Raw genomic sequence first — 19,107 nt, forward strand, 5'->3', positions numbered from 1 at the left:
AAGTCTTATACTTGCTGAAACAGATTGCTACACAAGGCACGCACAGCAGATAGAAATGAGAGGTGCAGTCATTCTCTCCAATGTATTATCCATTACCCTTGCTGATGACTGTCAGCAGTGACTGGATTTAAAAAACGAAATAAAGCTAACAAAAAAACCCCAAACCACGTAATATTTGCCTTAGGTTTGTTCCTGAAAAAAAAAAAAAAAAAGAAAGAGAAAAGAAAACTACTAATTTTGGTGGGATAATATTAGGATTATGAAAATCCTACCCAAAATGTTAGTGATATGTGAAGTGTCCCGAAGCAACTGAGGTGGAGGTGAGTTTCTAACAGTGATGATGAAGTACTTCACTTCCCTTCTGTTTTGTCCAAAACGCACTGAAAGATTTCCATGTACTTCATGGGCTTTGGGTCAGGCTTTTATTATTATGAGTTCTGCATGAAACCAGTACTGCAGCAGAATGAAAGTAGGATGATGCCTTCATTTCAAGCCAAAATATGTGACAAAGTATGCTTATGTGGTTATCACCCTGTCACAATGCCCTAAGGTAGATCACAGTCAACCCTGGGACCAGATTTAGTCACAAAGCAGAAACAGCTATTGCAAGCACAGCAAGAGTGAAAAATATTATTTTCTCACAAATGAACAACTGCCCAACAATAAAAATAAAAAACTGTAAAAAGAATTTTTTAAAAATCCAGTCAATACCAGTTATTTTTTCTGCCTTGGTTACATCTTTCCTCTGGGTCAGACATAGTGCCTTATCAAAATTAATGAATTGATGCGCTCTCAAAAAAAGAAGCCACTGAAGAAGCCTTTGTTATTGAGCCTGTTTGATAAATCAAATCCCAATATTTCAATTTTTTGGCTCCTAAAATGGTATTTTAGATTCTAGAACAAATGGGTCCAACTTTGAAAGGGACTGAGCTCTCAACTCCAAGTGAGAACTATTTAGCTTTGCATGGAATTAACTTGAAAGGGCTGTTTTAGAAACTGAAGTGGAAAACATCATGAAACAGCCTAGCTTACAGAAAGTGAAATTCCTACTGTGCACTGAAGTAGATCATTTATGTTAGATGCATCTAAGCTTTGTGTCTACTTGGGTCTTTTTAGTCCCCACTTACTGTCTCTCCCAGATAGGACTTGGGCTCGGCTGAGAACTGACTAAACCAGCGTGACATTTTAGCATGATGCCTTTGCACTGACTGTCTGCACAGGAGAGAACTTGTTACCTAGCTTTTTAATAGCACAGCTGAAAATACTTTGGTCATCTAGTCTAAATTATTTGCAGTTGCACATCTCTTTTGTCTGTACAGTGTATGATATTCCACATCTCAGACAACTCTTCAAAGAAGATAACTTATTTAAATTATCTATTCCTATGATCTACTAACATTAAACCACCGAGAACAGGTGGCTCAGGAAATTGCTTGTGCAATTTAAACCACATCCCATGTGGAATGCCAGCCTGTCCTTGGGCAAATGTGGTTCATGATAAAGAATTACTACCAATGGTCATTTACCATCCCATGTGAAATGAGTTTGTGACCTCAGTCCAGTTCCTGTTGCAGGCAGGTGTGCACATTACTTCTGCCACCATCACAGTTGGCAATAAATGGTCATTGTTTGCATTTTCAGCAGGGAGGCCAAGGACCAAATAAGCTTCCTAATGGAAATGCCATCTTGAGTCTGGACGTGGCCTTTTCAAAAAAGATTGCAATATCACATCAGGATAAGGTCGACAAAGGCTTTCAGAACTACCAAGCAATCTATCTCTTGTCAGTGAACAAAAGAACATCAGTTTAAGAGTCAGTGAATCTAGTTGTTTTTAGCAGAATTCAGTTTGTGACACTTCCCTTTGCCTCTCATAGGAAATTATAAGACACAACTGCCAATGGTAATACCAAAAAGCAGAGTATTCTGGAGAGATGTTTTCTCTGTGTGGGGTTAGATTCGGTGAAGATTATAAATATAAACACCCAGCTCCGTATTCTATGGTGTTCCAGAAGAAAATTTCTTGTACCCATCCTGATGATGAAATATAGGTAATTCTTGTCTATATGTGATCACAACATGATTCCTTCCTTTTAGAGGTGTGATGGAAAGAGAGCAAAACAGCAGAAGTCTAGCTGTTCAAAACTCTTCCTTACTACTCAAAGTGCAATGCAAGGCTTCAAACCTCATCTACCCTGACAAGTACACCAAGGAATGCGAAGGTTGGAAGAGGAGATGGAAGACTGGGAAAAAGTCTTGAAAATCCACAAAAACTGCTTGAGGAGGAGATACAACAATAGACAGCCTTCCATTTACTCTTACTTCTTCCTTGGCAGTAAGAGCATCAAAAGCAGCCAAATGAGCTTTCCAGGATCCTCTCTAACAAGAAGGAAAGGCTGTTCTCCTGCCTCCATGAGAAGTAACTAGTAACTAAGTAACTGCTTGTTTGGCTTGAGTCCTGTGATTTGGGTCACTGCTAGGCAAAATACAAAAGAAATGTGAATCAATATGCTTAGGTAGCAGCTCTGAAAGTTGAACCCATACTGTCCTTTTTTTTTACCTCAGTAACTGACTGAAACAGATAACACAGATGTGAACATCTCTGATCTCAAGAGACCTCTAAGAGGGACATCACTATTCACAGCAATGATCCGAAATCCTTTTGCATGGACTTCAGGAGAGATACTATGTGATCTTCTGGCTGGGTATTTCCTTTGGAATACGTTTATATTGGGCTCAGTGAAGACAGGAAGAGGATTATAGCTCTACACATAAATAATCTGTCATACTATTTAGTTTAGCATGTGACTAGTAAATTCACCAGAAGGACCATGAATGGATGACATACCTGAGGAAAAACAAATTACAGATGAGCTCCTTAGGCAGAGTACAACTCAGCATTTGATTTTGCAGGTGCAATCAAAGTGTCTTTGTGAGTACAATTAATTATACTTACGTATTCAGAAGTGATTAAAAAAACTAAGCTAATCTGTCATTGATGAAGTCTACCTACACAACATGCTCGGTGAAGTTCCTGAAATAAATAAATGGGAAGAAATCACAGATGCCCAGAATGGATGTACAAGAATACCCAGGAATACTGCTTTTTATCTACATAGAATGCAAAGGTGGATCATCTACATAGATCAGACTAATAGCAAGTCTCTCAAAAGAGCTGAATCTGCAAAGTGAAGATACTTTGCAACTCAGCAGAATTTAGAACTGCTTTAGAAAGTTAATTGTTTAAGAACTGCTTATTTAGTCCAAAGAAAATTTGGAACATTTCTCCCACCATTTCTGTGTTTTTTTTCATGGATTCTTAAGCTTCTTTTTACTTTTCTCCAGTTGGGAAAAAAATTGCAGAAACAGTGCAGCTGTCATAACACTGTGAATACAGCCAGAAAGAGTGACTCACAGCTTAAACAAGGTGAACTTAATCTTTGATTTCAGTTCTCTCTACAGATTGTTTCCATCTCTTACCACTAGCTGTGGTGGTCTGGCTGCAGTATTGTCAGGAGGTGGAAAATCGAGGCCCCAACACACTTTCTTGAGTTGAAAAATGAAAGAAAGGGGAAATTCAATTCTTAAATATGTACAGACACAAATCTGAGTGTGGGTAAATTGAATCAGCACTGCTTCAACAGTATGCACTCCTCAGGGCTGGGCTCACAGGCACAGTTCATCCAATTAGGTACTATATAATCTTTAACGATTATCTTATATGGTTCTCGAGTGAACTTCTGATACAACAGATCACTTTCCCTCTGTCAGCTGGTCATCATCCTCCATTACTGCTGACATCCTCACCTGCTGATCAGAGTACCCACTTGGAGAAATGAGTAGCTTATGTTTTAAAATTGTACCGAGACTATCACTCTCCAGATGTCCAAACACAGACTATTGCCTCACATTTCATTACCGGAGATTTCTTCCTTCTCCAGTTACTGCTTGGAAACCCTTCTCTCTGCATCAGCTCTCTTCAGCTTGTCTCCTTCAATGGAGCAATGAAGACAGCATTAACACCTCCTGTAGATCTGCTTATTACCTGTGCCTTTGCAGGATGGCCAATGGTGGATCTTCTTCTCCAGTCCTACTACTGCCCCTTCCTATGTTGTTGGCCCAAATACTGAGGACATACTTTTTGTGAGGCATCAAGTTCTTTCCTCTGCTCAGAGATCATTTTCCCTCTCTTATGATTAAAAGACAAGGGACGCAGGGCTCAGGCAACAGGTACATGCTCTGACCAAATTCATTTAGAGCTCATTAAGAGGCAGGATGTTAGAAGCAAAGAGAAAGAGGATACATAAATGTCCTCATACCATATTTATCCAGGTACACAGAATGGCTGTAGGCACCCAGTCATGGCCAAATATGGAATTAGAAGCCTAATTCTAGGAGAACTTAAAATATTGCGAGGAATGTTTGCTGGCTTGATTCCTCTAATTATGTGGCTCCCCAGATGCAATAAAGTTTTCAGCTACTGGGGACAATATCAATTGTTTTTAATCAAAGATAGTAAAATGATGCTTTTCAGTGATGGTTATGCTGCAGAACTGAAATACAGCTAAATGTCTAGATGTCTTAGGGTTGCATAAACACCAGAAGGAATTATCCTGCTTCTCTCTTAATCCTTAGAAAAGGTCAGAGGGAAATGACCTTTTCTCCCTGCGCCATGCTAGGCTTGTAATCTGCACAACAATTTCTTCTGCTTATTGAAGAAGAAATGTGCCCAAGACACTCTCCAGGGAAAATAGTCTCCCATGAGGCTGTGCTTTAGAGATACTAAGCAATGTGAAAAATTCTCATGTGAGAAGACATAATTTGGCAGAAATCTCATCCCACAAATGTGAAGTGAATTGTTTCATGCTCTCATTCCTCCTTCAGTCCCACTGACTCTTCCAGAGATTTTACTGTGATCCCCTCCTATGGTGAATGGTGTGCTTCACCCACAGGGGAGCAAAGTGTTGTCCTCTTCCCACAGAGTACAGGTAGAGCTTTTAGGTAGAGGAACATGTTAAAGGCAAAGAGTTGTCTTATATTGCTTTGATTTAGTCAAAAGGCTCCTTCCGTGCCATTAGGAGTGCTGTATTTTGCTACTGGCACAGCAATAGCCTCAGGCTTTTATTAAGGCTCCTGATATCAACCCGCCACTGCCTGTTGTTTTAGTAACCGGAAAGTAGGAATAGAAATACAAATTTGAAAAAAATAAACAATAATAAAACATTTTCCTGGTACTGCTTACCCGCTAAGTACACCGAGAACCAAGTTAAGTACAAAAAATGACCCTATGATGATTAGTGTAACAAAATAGATCCAGGGCCAGTCCCTTCCTATGGCATCATTGACCTGGAAGAGTGGAATGATAATTAGTGAGACAAGCTCAGATTCTGAGCATTGCAAGGCTCCAGCCAAAGAGATCCCAAGTCACCAGCAATAAGATTTTCAATAGCCAGTTTTCTGGAAATTTATGACAGGTTAACATTAGCTATCTGTAATGTCCTGAGGTTGAATTTCTTTGTCAGACAACACCACCTTGTTTGTTACCTGTATTGTTATTTGCAATGTTTGAACATTTTTTTCAAAATATTTTAAAGCTGATATGAAACTTCCTTGGATTCAGATTTTTAATTCCTCTGAAAGAATCCTGGTGACAGGGAACAACCCTTATTATGGAGTCTTGCCCTATAGCATTGGAAAAAGGACACCAAAACTGTCAGCTTACCCGCTCAACACACCAAGAACCAGATTTAGAACGAAAAAGGATCCAAAGATGACCAGACTGACAAAATACACCCATGGTAACTCATAGCCCATAGCGTCCTGCATCTGGAAAGATGAAGGAAAGTTAGAAGACAGAGAGGGAAAGCAGAAATGATCAGGCAAAGGAACAGATGGAAAGGTTTGTAAACAGAGCCTGTGGTTGGTTTACACATAATCATAGCTAGTGTTTCTGTATGTTCTTTCTGATGTGACTTTGATTGCTTTTTTTCCTCTAGCGGTTTGCTTAGAGGCAGTGATTAATATAAGCTGAGATATAACCATGTGCCATACTAGCACTTTGGATGCTCAGAGCTGCAGACTGTCAGTTTCTGGACTTCACACACAGCACCACATGGGTCCACCCAACAACCTCTAAACTTCTATTCGAACCACTGCACACATATGTGATTCTTTGCTGCCAGTGAAAATACCGCTGTTTTTTTGCCAAGCACTGCCAGAGTGTGTTGTCAGACCACATTTACTTCTCATCTGTAGCACAGGTACACGTACCTTAGAGGGGAGCATGTAATAACTGTGGGCAAATATTAATCTTTCCCTGTCAAGGCTCTGGTTATCTTCACAGTTTCCCACAGTGAGGGCAGTGGCTGTGTGCTTTTGAGGAAGATTCTTTCAAGGCACACCATGTCCTGACCTGTTCAAATGTTTTCTAAAGCTTTCTCACAAACTTCCTTTCTCCCTTTGAAGCATAGATCTCTCCTTCAAAATGTGATTTCTACACAATTGAATACTCAGAGGCTTTGAGAAGGTAAACTGAACGACATGAGCATAGGTCTTGCTTTCACACTATGATACGAATCTGCATTTGAAGCAGGCAAATTACTGTTTTAGCACCAGAACCTGTATTATGTGTAGAGCATTTTGTATGTATTCTAAAAGCATCTTGTACATAAACACGATTTTATATTGAAATCACCTTCACAGGTCAAAATATTGGAAAGTTGTTGAGTACTTTAATAGAATGTCACTTTCATGAAGGTATCAAAAATATCAGTCTCTTCTTTATTTTAATGAACAATTATCTCCTGAGCCAGACATAACCACCATCTCTTTCTTTAATGATGCTAACATTTTCAGGAGCACTACCAATAGTTTATGAACATAAATTGCAGACTTGAAAGTACCTAAAATTATAAAGCAGCCCAAGTTCATTTGTTTTTCATGCTTTTGAAAATCTTATGTTGTCCTCTCCTTCCAGGAAAATGCACTCTGCTTTGCAACCTAAGCATTTGTTGTGATCACAGAAGAAATGTTCTTCCATACATGGGCACTGAGACACACCTCAGGGGACGCGGTCTGACTCAAGATTCATAGCAACTCAGGAAAAGAACTTCAGACCTTCAGTAAGACAAGGCAGGAGAGTAACACTAACATAATCAGTTCTTTGTGGACGGAAGTCCGTTACTGATTTTTCCTTCAAAGTACTGTCACCAAAGTCCTTGTCTGGCAATAGTCCACAGTCAATGGGCTGATCCAGAGCTCTATCTTGGAGCTCCTTCAGCTGTGACTGAACTAAAGTAGACTCATTAAAAAGTAAACTCAAAGCCTGCCTCTGTGAAAACAGTTAATCAGCTCCTTCCTCACAAGATTAATACATTTGGTGGTCAGAAGTGGGGGCCTGAACAACTCCCTTCAGGAATTCAGGAGTCCCTCTATCATTCCCTAAGCATATTATCCAGTTTCCCTTTGAATATTTGCACAGAATTGTTCAGTTGGTTTATAAATAATACTGATTATCCTTTATGTTGGCAAGCTAGATTTCATTCTGCATGACCAAAAAGTAGACACCTCTAGTGTGAAACACATCAGTGCTTTATAGAGAACAAAACATCATGGTGAATGAATATGGAAGCAAATATTCACCTGAAATCACAGAGGAGAAATCAGGCAGGCAAAATGTAACTACCTAAGCTGGAATTGAGTAAAGAAATGAGACCTAATATACTCCCTTTTCTGTAAAGAACACCACTACCTATAAAAAGCAATCCCCACAAACAGTAAGTATGGATGACTTTGAAAAACTGCTAGAATTTACCAGCACAGGCACAATGATGACGTGACTTCCCTCTAATTATGATAGATGGTAATAAATAAGCCTCAGCTGTACAGTATTTATCTATTGACAAGTCTTTTTCATCAGCTGGAAAAGCAAAACTTTGTAAAGCTGTGGTACAAGTGAATCCTAAATAGCAAATGCCAGGGTGCAGGGTATAGAATTCAGGTGCTTGTCCTTTTGTACAAATCTGTCATCGAGAAATTTCTACAAGACAAGAAGCTTCCGTCATGGCCAGGTAAAACATATAAAAAGACTATAACGTACTCTGGCTATTCCCAATGCCTGCACAATTGCATAACGATTGTACAAGCTAGCATCAGCACAAATTAGTCCTGAAAAACAGACCTGCATTCTGCTACAGCAGAGCATTTGGGACTTCTCAAACTGAACATTTAGGAGGTCAGCTTTTCATCTCCTTTTTATTGCCCAGTCAAACACGTAACAGAGAGGCAGAGACAGACACAGCTTCTCAAGAAGCCATCAGTATTTATCAGACAACTGAGTACTTACTGTCTCTCTGTTGCTGGACTCCCTATGTTTGGTGCTCTCATATCTCATTTTCTTTAGTAGAAGATGAGATTATTTCACACATTGTGGGACTAAGCCACAGGTGACAGGAATGTATACGCTGATATAACATCAGGTATTTGGTAAATAGTGTTAAAAAAATCCCATTAATAGGAGACAGTACATTGTGAGCATACTATTTGCTCTTGAACAACATCTGCAGGAGAAATGCAGAGATACAGGCTGCCTGGCAGAAGTTGGGGTAAAATAAACATACAAAAAAACAACAAAAAACCCCAATAAAAAACAGATTTACGGATTTCTTCAGAACAGCAATAGCAACATATCAACATTTTAGGAATACTAAATTCTTGACTAAGATCACATCATTCCAAATATCTGGAAATGTGTCCTTCAAAATGGAAGTATCCTAGAAGTCCAGGCTAGACTGTCCTTAACTAAACAATGCTCTCCATAGAATCATCATTAAAAACATTGCACCTGTGTTTGATTGAAACTGCTTACTGGAAACTTATCATCATTCTGTGAATATGTAGCTATTAATCATGTGTGTATGCATAAACATGTCCTGTTGACTGCAGCCGGAGGCTTTTTCTGCAAACATAACTTAGGTGGTACAGTTGATTTTCTCCTAATTATGCTATTGAAGTGGAGAGGCTGCAGAGGGTCATGACAAGATCAGAAGGAGTGTTACCATTTACATACTACTGAGTGCAGAAAATGAGATATGCAGCATATATTTTGTAGTGTTGTCTACAGTAAACACAAGAGGGTTCAGTTATAGGTTACCTTTCTAGGACAGACAAGTACAACTCCTGATACACAGTTCAGCTCTTTGGTCACTGACTGTACTTCTTCTCCTTGAGTGCTTCCTATTCTCAATAGGAATCTCAACAGAAAAGGTGGATCATCTTCTATAATAAATATACAGTTCTGAACAAAGACTATCAGTGTAGGTCTGAATTATAATATTCCAGCTACAATAGTCAAGGAGATTGCAACCTCATGTCAACTTAAGCACATATCAGACAACTGTTAGGCACAGCACTGGTTGGAATCTGCAGATTGTAATTTATGGAAATAATTCTGCTTTCTGAGTCAAACTGCCTAACCTTTCTCAGCTCACATCTTAACACAGCTCACTACTCTCAAGAGTGAGAAAGTTGGTACATTTCTGAACATTAATATGTCATCTCTCAGAGATAAGGGTCTTAGATTCCTTCTCATGTTCTCGTACATACTCTCTCTGACACTGTGAGGACATCATTTTGGCTTAATACGCTTCAGCTTTCCAACCTGCAAAGTGGGATATTACCTTGCCTTACTGGGTCCTGAAAAGAAACCACTCAGCATCATGATGAGAAAATGGTATTTCAACATATTTGAGGTCTGATGGACCTTGTGTACTGGGGAAGAGCTTTTTCTTTGTCAAGCATCCTTAACTGCTACTATGACTATGACGTTTCAAGCTCCAGTTGAAAGACTTTCTCTCAATGATATAGATAATGTCTTAGAAACAACACCAAGATTTTTAATTCTGTAGTTTGCTGATTACAATTACAACCAGCAGTTTCCGTAGAGGCCAAAGAACAAAAAGTCTGTTTATTTCTATAAACATACCTTTGTGCCTCTGTCTTCTGGGTCTTCAGAACTAGGTGTAGACATATTAGTAAAGTCACAGGAGATATGCACATTTTACCTGTTTAGAGATTTTTTTTTTTCCCAGGGATAATAGTCTGGCACATTTTGCAAGTATCTCATTCATTACACAGGCATCATAGTTCAAAGATAACGTCAGAGGCATATTATCTAGTAAGATAATGGTTCAGCACCACCAAGGACATAGTGGAGGTCTTTCAGTCTCTTCATGGAAGGAGTAGACACAATTCACTAAATTCTTCTGATTTTACAATTCACACATCTACACCCTGACACTTTGTGCCACACGTCTTTCAAAAATAACTGAAAGTTAAAGAAAAAGCTTAATCCATCACAGAAGAGCAGCTGTCAGGGGAAAGCAGCAAGGTCAATTAAAAAAATGAAGCCTGTCTTGTTCAGTGTACATTACTGGAGAGCTGAAGCTTGATGGAAAGTTAGCTAGGACACCAGGGCTAGTCTTCTGTTTCTTGAATGAATGGCTACTTGATTTCTAATTACTATTGAATGTTATGATAGCCTTCTTTAAATACAAGTCAAGTGCTTCAAGTATTCTATAATGGAGCATATAACCTTTCCTAGAGTAACGTTAATCAAGGAGAGCAGAGTACTCAATAAAATTAAAGGGCAGTAAATTTGAAAATTTTGTGTAGAGATGCCATTTTATGCAGCCTACAACCAATCTGTGGAACTCACCTCCTCAGGAGATGATCTGGCCAAATGTAATGGTTATGGCCAGTAGCAAAATCTCTAGCTGAAACCTAGCTGTAATGATATGGGGAAATAAAATCAGAGAATACTGGGAGAAGGACTCAGCAGAAAGAAAAGGCAACACTAAATAGCCACTGAGTATACCTTCTTGCTTGAAGTTTTCATTTTGAACACTAGCTTTTTCAGGAAAAACACTTTCAAAACTTTAAGGATGTATAGAAATTATTTCCTCAGCTTAGATTAAAGATCAAGAGATCTTCCTGACAGACATTGTTCATGTGATATATAAAGGGCCATGCATACACTATTGTGAGACTTAGGTATTTATTACTGATCAATTACTAAGTAGAGAGGTTTGGATTGATATATAAATTTTCCTTTTCCTCTCTCTCTTTCCTTCTCTTCCCACGAACCTCTGGGTGAATGCGTTTCACTTACATATGTACTCATGGAACTACTACTTTAAACTCCATGTTAAATGACACTAGAAACATTTTTTGTAATAGTATGACACCCTGTTTTGCACTGTAAGGGAAAAAATGCTTTCCCTATATATATATATTTTTTTTTTAAATTGGAACTCAGGTATAAAAACAATTAAAATAAACAGAGGATGGAATTTCAATATTCACAGCTACAGCTCTATTTACAATATTAAATAAAAAAAAAAAATCTACAATATAGACAGTAAATCCTACATCTTAGGCAAGGACTATGTGCCCTAGAGAGGAAAGTACTCCTACTCTTCAATTATTGTTTTGGCTTCCATTATATCTTCACAGTACTTTCATGATACTTAGAACTTTGGTTTGTTTCTGAAACTTCACAAACTGACTAAATGCCTCTCATTTACACCATCAGTGAACAAAAAAGGTCTCGTAAAACCAATGTAACCCTTCAGAAGTAATTAAGGGAGGGTGAATTTCCAAGAAAGTGTCCAGGTAAATTTGTATAGTGAAGAAGCAAAACTTCAAAATATTCATTTGTTTATATTTACTTTTGCTAGATACGTTATGTCAACAGAAATAGCTGAGGAACCAAACATTGATCCCAAAAGAAAAAATGGGTATTGCTGGCAGCATCTAACAAACAACTGTAACTAGCAATTGCATGATTTCTGAGGCTGCTCTGCAAATAAAAAAGAAACTATTTGTTCAATGAATCATTCTCTGCTGGTTGACTTCTCAGCTACTGAGCTGATTTTGTCTTAGGAACAACTTGGCTCTGCAGTACTTGCAGTCTTTGCCTTGAAAACTCTTGCTAGTAATCAGAGAAGCACAGGACTTTCGATGCAAAGGTTTGACTCCTTTCTCTCTCATCTTCTCCTTAAAGATCTAAGGACACCTGAAAACTCTCTCTTCAGTGGTCATGCTCTTAAACAACTCTTAAGTAATTGGACTGTGACTACTGAGATCACAACACAAATAAACCAACCCCAAAATTTGCAAAAATTTAGAATTGCTGGTTGGCTCTGGTAACAAATCTTGCACACTGTATTTTTCTCTGACCTCTGAGCAGCACACTGCTTGTGTTATACTGTTTTTTTCATGCAATGCTTGTGATAAATACATTAATTATTCCTCACTGTCTTTAATATTGCTTTTAATAAGGAAGTTACTCATAGTTACTCACAATTTCTAACTTTTTTGCAAAACTATAAATGCTTGAAAGAAGCCCCAGAAATCTTACAATGAGGGGGCTCAAAATCGAAGGTACAGTAAAAAGGCACAGAGTACTAAAATTGATTTCCTGTGTATGTCAGGCTCCATAAGCACTTTTTCCAACCTGTGGGGTAAACTATGGGATTGCTTCTATAGCACTGAAATCCTACATGTCCTGAATCTGCTGATTTGTTTGGAGCCTCAATGATGTGAGGCTGCTGCATGTCATGTCAATAAACATATGAAAAGAGGACATTTTAATGTGAGAAATCCCTAGCTGGTCTCCACATACACCTCAAGTAAGTCCATATACAGCATGTATCCATCTGACTTCAGCATTCACAGAAGGAGCAAGAAAAGGATCACATTTCCTGTTACCCATCATAAAGCTGAATTCAGACTTCATGCATTATTATCCTAAGGTTGAAGATTCCACCTTGTAGATCTTTCAGTATTTAAAATCTAATTAATTGTCTTTGCTTGGTTGGTTTTTAATCCAGTACTCACGTATGTGCATAATTTAAGGCATACAAGTAATTCTGTTGAAGTCAATGGTCAATATTATTGTTACCAGCAGAAATGAACTAATATGCATAAGTGCTTTGCTTGAATAGAATGGGGCAGCAGATTGGGAGAAGTATATAATAAGGAGCTCATTTTCTGAAGTTCCCTGGGAAAAATTAGAAGTTTAATATACATAATGACTAAGAAATGACAAAGAGATATAAGCATTTCAGTCTAGACATTCTAGTGCATCACAAGAAATATTATAATTTATCTCGTGACCTGAAATGATCTTTCAGCCTTTCTGAGTCTTTAAGACAGGTGATAAGAAGCAGGAATTTAAGGTCTCAGAGCTGATTCAAGACAAAAGGACAGAGATGGGAGAAAAAAACCCATAAAACTCCGAACCTTCTTATTAGCAAATTGTAAACCCTAAAATAAACTAGACTTACTTTTATGGTCTTCGGAACAATGGAATAAAATTGCTCCAGAATGGCTTAAAATATAAGCAAAGGACTCCAGATGCCTTTGCTCTTATTCTGAGTAGAATTTCTAAACATCAACATTCTTATAGTCCTAAAGGGACTCCAAGCCACAGTTGCTCCTTATGACTGTTCTGAAATACTCTCAATTTTGTAACTGGCATGATCAGATGGATGCAAAGGAGAGACTGAAGAGTTCAACTCAGCTTTAGTCTGAATTGCTGACTAAAGAAAGTGTGGCACTTGATCAGTTGCTCCTGTTAAAGATAATTCTTGACAATCACGTTTCTTTTGTTCTAAAGTACTGAAGAAGAAGGCAAATTTTAAGCTCATTTGTTCCCTGCAAGGAGTTATTTTTAAGGCTCTTCTTACTGTGTTACCTCAATCACAAAATTTTACAAATTCCATATGCGCATCCTATATGTACATATAGGCCTTTATTCTCTATGTGCACGTTCACATCTATAACCTTTTCTCACAGTCTCTTCATGAGAAAAGCAAGACCAAGCTGGATGAAGGCAAATGCACAGGGATACTGTACCAGGGCAGATAATGCTCCAGACAGGTTATTCTTCTATATGGTCACTGCAGGATAAAAGCAAATAATGTCATCAAGATTCATCACATGTGGGCAGTGGGAAGAATGATAAGATTCCCATGTGTACCTTGGTTGCCCAGTTGCTCTGTGTGTTGTGTAGTGATAGAAAGAGCAAATTAAAATTCCACCCTGATTTAGAAATATTGACAATTTGTACAGAACTCTCTGCAGGAGCTAAATGGAGCCAATAACTGAGAAAGGATTGCCTCGGTGAGGACAACAGAAACATCAAGGGAAGACACTAATTTGCAACACAGAACCCTTGAGAAAGAATCAAAGAAACTGTAGCAATGGAAGGTGAGTTCAGAAGAGAGAAGGGGAAGCGGGCAGGCAGATCTGAAATGACTGAGTCTGTAGAGGTTGCTTTTTCAGCCCTGCTAAAAAAGACTATATTGAATCTGCTGTACATGTCCTCACCCAAGTATACCTGCTCTGATCCAGGTGATCCGCAATTCCTAGTTTATTTTAGAAAAAGTTTGGGTATAGTTACAGTTCGTTGCTCTGCTACCTGATCTCCCCGACAAGAGGGTGAAATCTCCAGAAACAATGAAGATTCCCAAGTGAAAGCAGTGCTAGGTTCAACCTCAGAGCCATGAGAGCACACGCTCCTGCAAAAGATATGTCTTGACTGCCTTGAACTTCTCAGGGAGACTGTGTAAAGGCAGGAGGCTGGCAGAAGAACCCTACCATTGATCCATCTTCTGTGTTCTGCCAAAGTTAGGTCCCTATACAGGTAACAGCACCCATTAAGGGTCTCCATTCTCTCACATGACACATTACACAAATGGGTTATCTTGTTGGGTGAATCTGCAAGTTGCGGAAATATCATGTAGTGACCTTCAAAAATTATTTTGACTTGTGTGACTTAAGGCTGCTGCAACCTGTGCAAGAACAAAGAGCAGAAATCTAGAAGCACTGCCTTATAACCATGTCTGCTGCTTGTGAACAAAGGGAAAACATGTAAAATAGCTGTTTGAACTTCTCTGAAACTAGACAGTCACAATGGAATGGCATTTTGCTGTTATGTGAACTCCCTTCAGCGAAGACGACATAAAAGATATGAAGAAAACTGTATTGGGTTTCTGTTGCATACAGTATGTGGGAAGTACATTGCTACCAGTAGAATTTGCCAAGCTTATTTCTTTATAACAGCACTGAGTCATATTTTCATCACTTATTAAATACTGGCCCCACCATTTCAAGGATGTGCACATTTTCTCAGCTGGGAAAGACTGTATGAAGTCAGAGACACTTATTAAATATATCAGCTTTCAATCACCTAGTCCTGGATTACTGATACTGTATGCTGACATTAAATCCTTCCACTATGTTTTTTAGTCCCCAGTGTAGAACCATTGGACTCCACAACATTATTTCATTCTTTAGTAAAGTTCTATATTCATATTTCAGCTGTTTTTGGTTTGGGTGCACATTGTTTTTTGCAGTCAGATGTTCTTTAACAGACTGAGCTGTTACAGGAAATAGGAGGTCTGTCTGAGAGTAGGAGGAGAACTATAATGGGTATTTAATACCAGCAAGTCAAATTGTCTGTGGAACAAAATGATTGAGCTGAACTGTTTTTCCACTACAAACTATTCCTGTTGAAAATGCTTACTGATCCAAACTTCTGGGGCATGGTAGTTTGTGCTTTCCAGAGAGTTAGAGGGGCAATATAGACTTGTATGTGTTTATTAGTGTATTAATTAAATCTGTAAGTTTAATCGGCCTTCACACAAGCTTACTGTACAAATTCAACTGAAAGCAAAGGACTCTGGCATTTGAATTCACCCTTTTCATTTCAAAATAGAGGAATAAAAAGTTAGGCTCTCCCTTGACTAAGAGAAAATAGCAGTGTTACTGGGTTTTGTTTTCACAGAGTTGCAAGAGTTGTTAGCTCTAGTAATGTTCTAAAGGGACATGGATTACCACAACAAATCAACTATCTGAAAAGCGAATTTTGCTAACAAAATCTCAGCATATTAAACTTTGTTAGTGCAAGTACCACTGGGAAACTCCTATAGTCAACTATACTAGAGGAGGGAAACCAGAAATAATCAGGAAGTTACCATTTATACCTCCTCTCATCCTACCTGTAGTCTTTGTGGTTTCTTGTTGGACTTCTCTATTTTTCTGTGAAAACTGGAGGGGGCTACGTAACTCTGAAGTATTTTGGCAATACAGGGATTCTGAACTCCCACTAAAAACATTAATTACACAGCAAGAATTCCTTACATCACAGGCAAATTCTGAGCTCCAATAAGCCTCCTGCTTTGCCACCTCGCTCTCCTCCTCCAAGTTTAAGACGTAAAAGCAAAAAAAAATAATTAAATGTATTTCAGTTTAGTATGGGACAATTGTCCATATAATTTAGGATCAATGAGACTGTGTCTTTCACTGAGAACTAAGGAAGAATTACTGATATAATAATTGAATGCTTGTGGTTACTTCTGTCCATAGTTAGCCCAGAAAGAATAATTTTAATCTGGTGTATTGGTCACCAGCAGTGTAGATGCCTTGATGTTGCAGGAACAAAATAAGCTAGAGGAGAAACACTTTCAGAAATGTAGGCCAAAGAAGGATTTTTTGCCATCATTTAGGCTGCATTAGTGTCCTGGCCAGTTCATCTCAGCTGTCCTCTCCAGTTTCAACTGGATTAATAATTTCCCATAAAACCAGTAGCACTGCATGGAAAACACAGGCAGATTTTGTATCTGTGTTCCTGTACTTGCATGACCAATTCAAATACCTTTCGCCAAGATGTTAGTTCTAGACTAACCCCCCCCAAAGGCAGAGAACAGAATCTACATTAGTGGAAGATCAGGACTCATCCTTCAGCATACAGAGCACAGTGAGGACCTTGAGGGCAACACTGGAGTGAAATGAATGAAACATAAAATGAGTGCAGGTCTAAGCTGAATCTAGTGTTCCTTGAACAAAGTAGGGGTTGAATGAAATCACCCACTGATTTCAGAGTTGCCTCTCACTCTGAGTCACTGCTGTAGCCATGATAGCAGCCTAAGATATAAATTTTTGGAACCAAACTTCCAAAAACACCTATACAATTTCCAACACAGAAATGCAAATAGACAACTAACTGCAATCGGAATCCCTCTGTGTAGGAATCTCACCCATATATTTGCATGGATGCATTTTGGATGCAATTTTGAGGGGGTCTGTTACCCCAGAGTGAAATATTGAAATTCATTTATTGTGAAGCAATCACGGAATCATTAACTAGTTTGAGTTGGAAGGGACCATTAAAGGCCATCCAGTCCAACCCCCTGCAATGAGCAGGGACATCTTCAACCAGATCAGGTTGCTCAGAGCCCCGTCCAGCCCAGCCTTGAATGTGTCCAGGGATGGGGCACCTGCCATCTCTCTGGACAACAGGTTTCAGTGTTACACTACTCTCACTGTAAACAATTTCTCCCTTATTTCTAGTCTAAATCTATTTTCTTTTTGTTTAAAACCATTACCCATCATCTTATCACAACAGGCTCTGCTAAAAAGTTTGTCCCTGAAGTCTGATAAAGTAACTAATTCTGGAGTGTGCTGGAGCTGTTCCTTTTTGAGGATGTAAATAGTTTCCTCTAAACTGTTTAAACTATTCCCTCAAAAGTTTTTTGTTTGTTTGGAGTTTTTTGTTTGTTTTTGTTAGTTTGATTGGGGTTTTGTTGTTGTTTTGTGGGTTTTTTTGTTTGTTTCTTTGTCAATTTTGGGTTTTTTTGTAGTTTTGTTTGTTTGGTTGGTTGGTTTTTTAAATGCTGGCTCAGGTCATTCTGTCTGCATTGAGGCTGACTGTGTCATACAGACTAGATGGGAAAGAGCAGGCCATACACTGACCCAGGCAGGGCTCTTAAAGACTCTGGGCCCAGACTGAGCGGGCCTCCAGGACTTCCCACAAACATAGCCTGGTGTCTAGTATGCCAAGCTCTTGCTCTTGATCCATTCTGCTTGTTGATATATGTGACTGACAGGACATTTTCCCTACCTCTTGACTGCTCAATAGCTGTCATAAATAGTGACATTACCTTTGCCTTCTTATTACATCTCTACTCTTGGATCCTGAACAGTAAATCTACTTAGAGGAGATTCATGTCATTGATCCATCTTCAATGTTCTGCCAAAGACAGGTCCCTATACAGATAATAGCACCCATTAAGGGTCTCCATTCTCTCACATGACCCATTACACAAGAGGGTTATCTTGTTGGGTGAATTTGCAAGTTGCGGAAACATCATGTAGTGACCTCCAAAAATTATTTTGACTTGTGTAACTTAATCAGGATTTGAAATCAGGCCTCCAGAGGCAAAAGTCACAAAGCTTTACCTGAGTTGCCTTGTTCCTACGTAACCGTGTATGGGTTTTTTTCCCTTTAAAAGGAAAAGGTTGATCTTTGAAAAAGTAATCCAAAAGCCCAAAGGCTATTTAGCTACAGGGCTGATAGCTCTTTCATTACAGCTACTGCAGCAGTACCATCTTTCACTGCTGCTCGGTTATTTAAAAACCTTTCATCTTTTAAAGGCTTTGGAAATTTCACTGCAAAAGAATAAAATGCTGATTTCAAGCAGGAAAATATGCCCTAGGATGGTGGGTTTCCAAATCTAATGATTTCATTTTATCTTAGAACTCTGGGCTTTCCCTTCCCATCTCTGTTTATTTTGTATTCACATTTGCATGGCTGATTATCCAGAAAGGATTTTCTGCCTGTTTTACTATATTGCTGTCTTATAACCACTTCTATTTATCTCAGTGCAGACTGATAGCAAATTCTACCACAGGTATATCAGAACAGCACTGATTGCCTCATGTGCAGGAATACACAAGCACATACTGTTCATAGATTTACATAGTCAATTAAGTCCTTAAAAATAAAGATAATGAAAAACAGTACTGTAAGCTGTAGATAATCACTACCTTCTTTACTAAGTGGAGGCATGACTGTCAATTCTTTCTTCACACTTGATCAGTATATCCCAGTTTCCTTTTTAGCCAGTTCCCAATCTATGATTTTGCTAGAAGTCCAGTCTACATTTTAGATTATGAACCCAGTTTTCAGTTGTGAAATCACACCTAAAAGTCTCAAATAAAATGTACAATATCTAGAACTTATAGCACACTGCTAATAAATCTTCA

General features: G+C 38.6%; 1 protein-coding gene across 1 annotated transcript in view; it reads right to left on the minus strand.

The window, feature by feature from the left end:
• CACNA1C (calcium voltage-gated channel subunit alpha1 C) overlaps positions 1-19,107 on the minus strand; it is a gene marked incomplete at both ends in the record, with an annotated part of 485,303 nt that overhangs the window by 141,919 nt on the left and 324,277 nt on the right. The window contains one exon of the mRNA XM_080351364.1: positions 5,240-5,343. Coding sequence (XP_080207490.1) covers positions 5,240-5,343 — 104 coding nt within the window. The remainder of the gene's footprint in view (positions 1-5,239; positions 5,344-19,107) is intronic.

Source organism: Nesoenas mayeri (genome assembly GCF_963082525.1).
Source record: "Nesoenas mayeri genome assembly, chromosome: 1".
In the NCBI taxonomy this organism is placed as follows: domain Eukaryota; kingdom Metazoa; phylum Chordata; class Aves; order Columbiformes; family Columbidae; genus Nesoenas; species Nesoenas mayeri.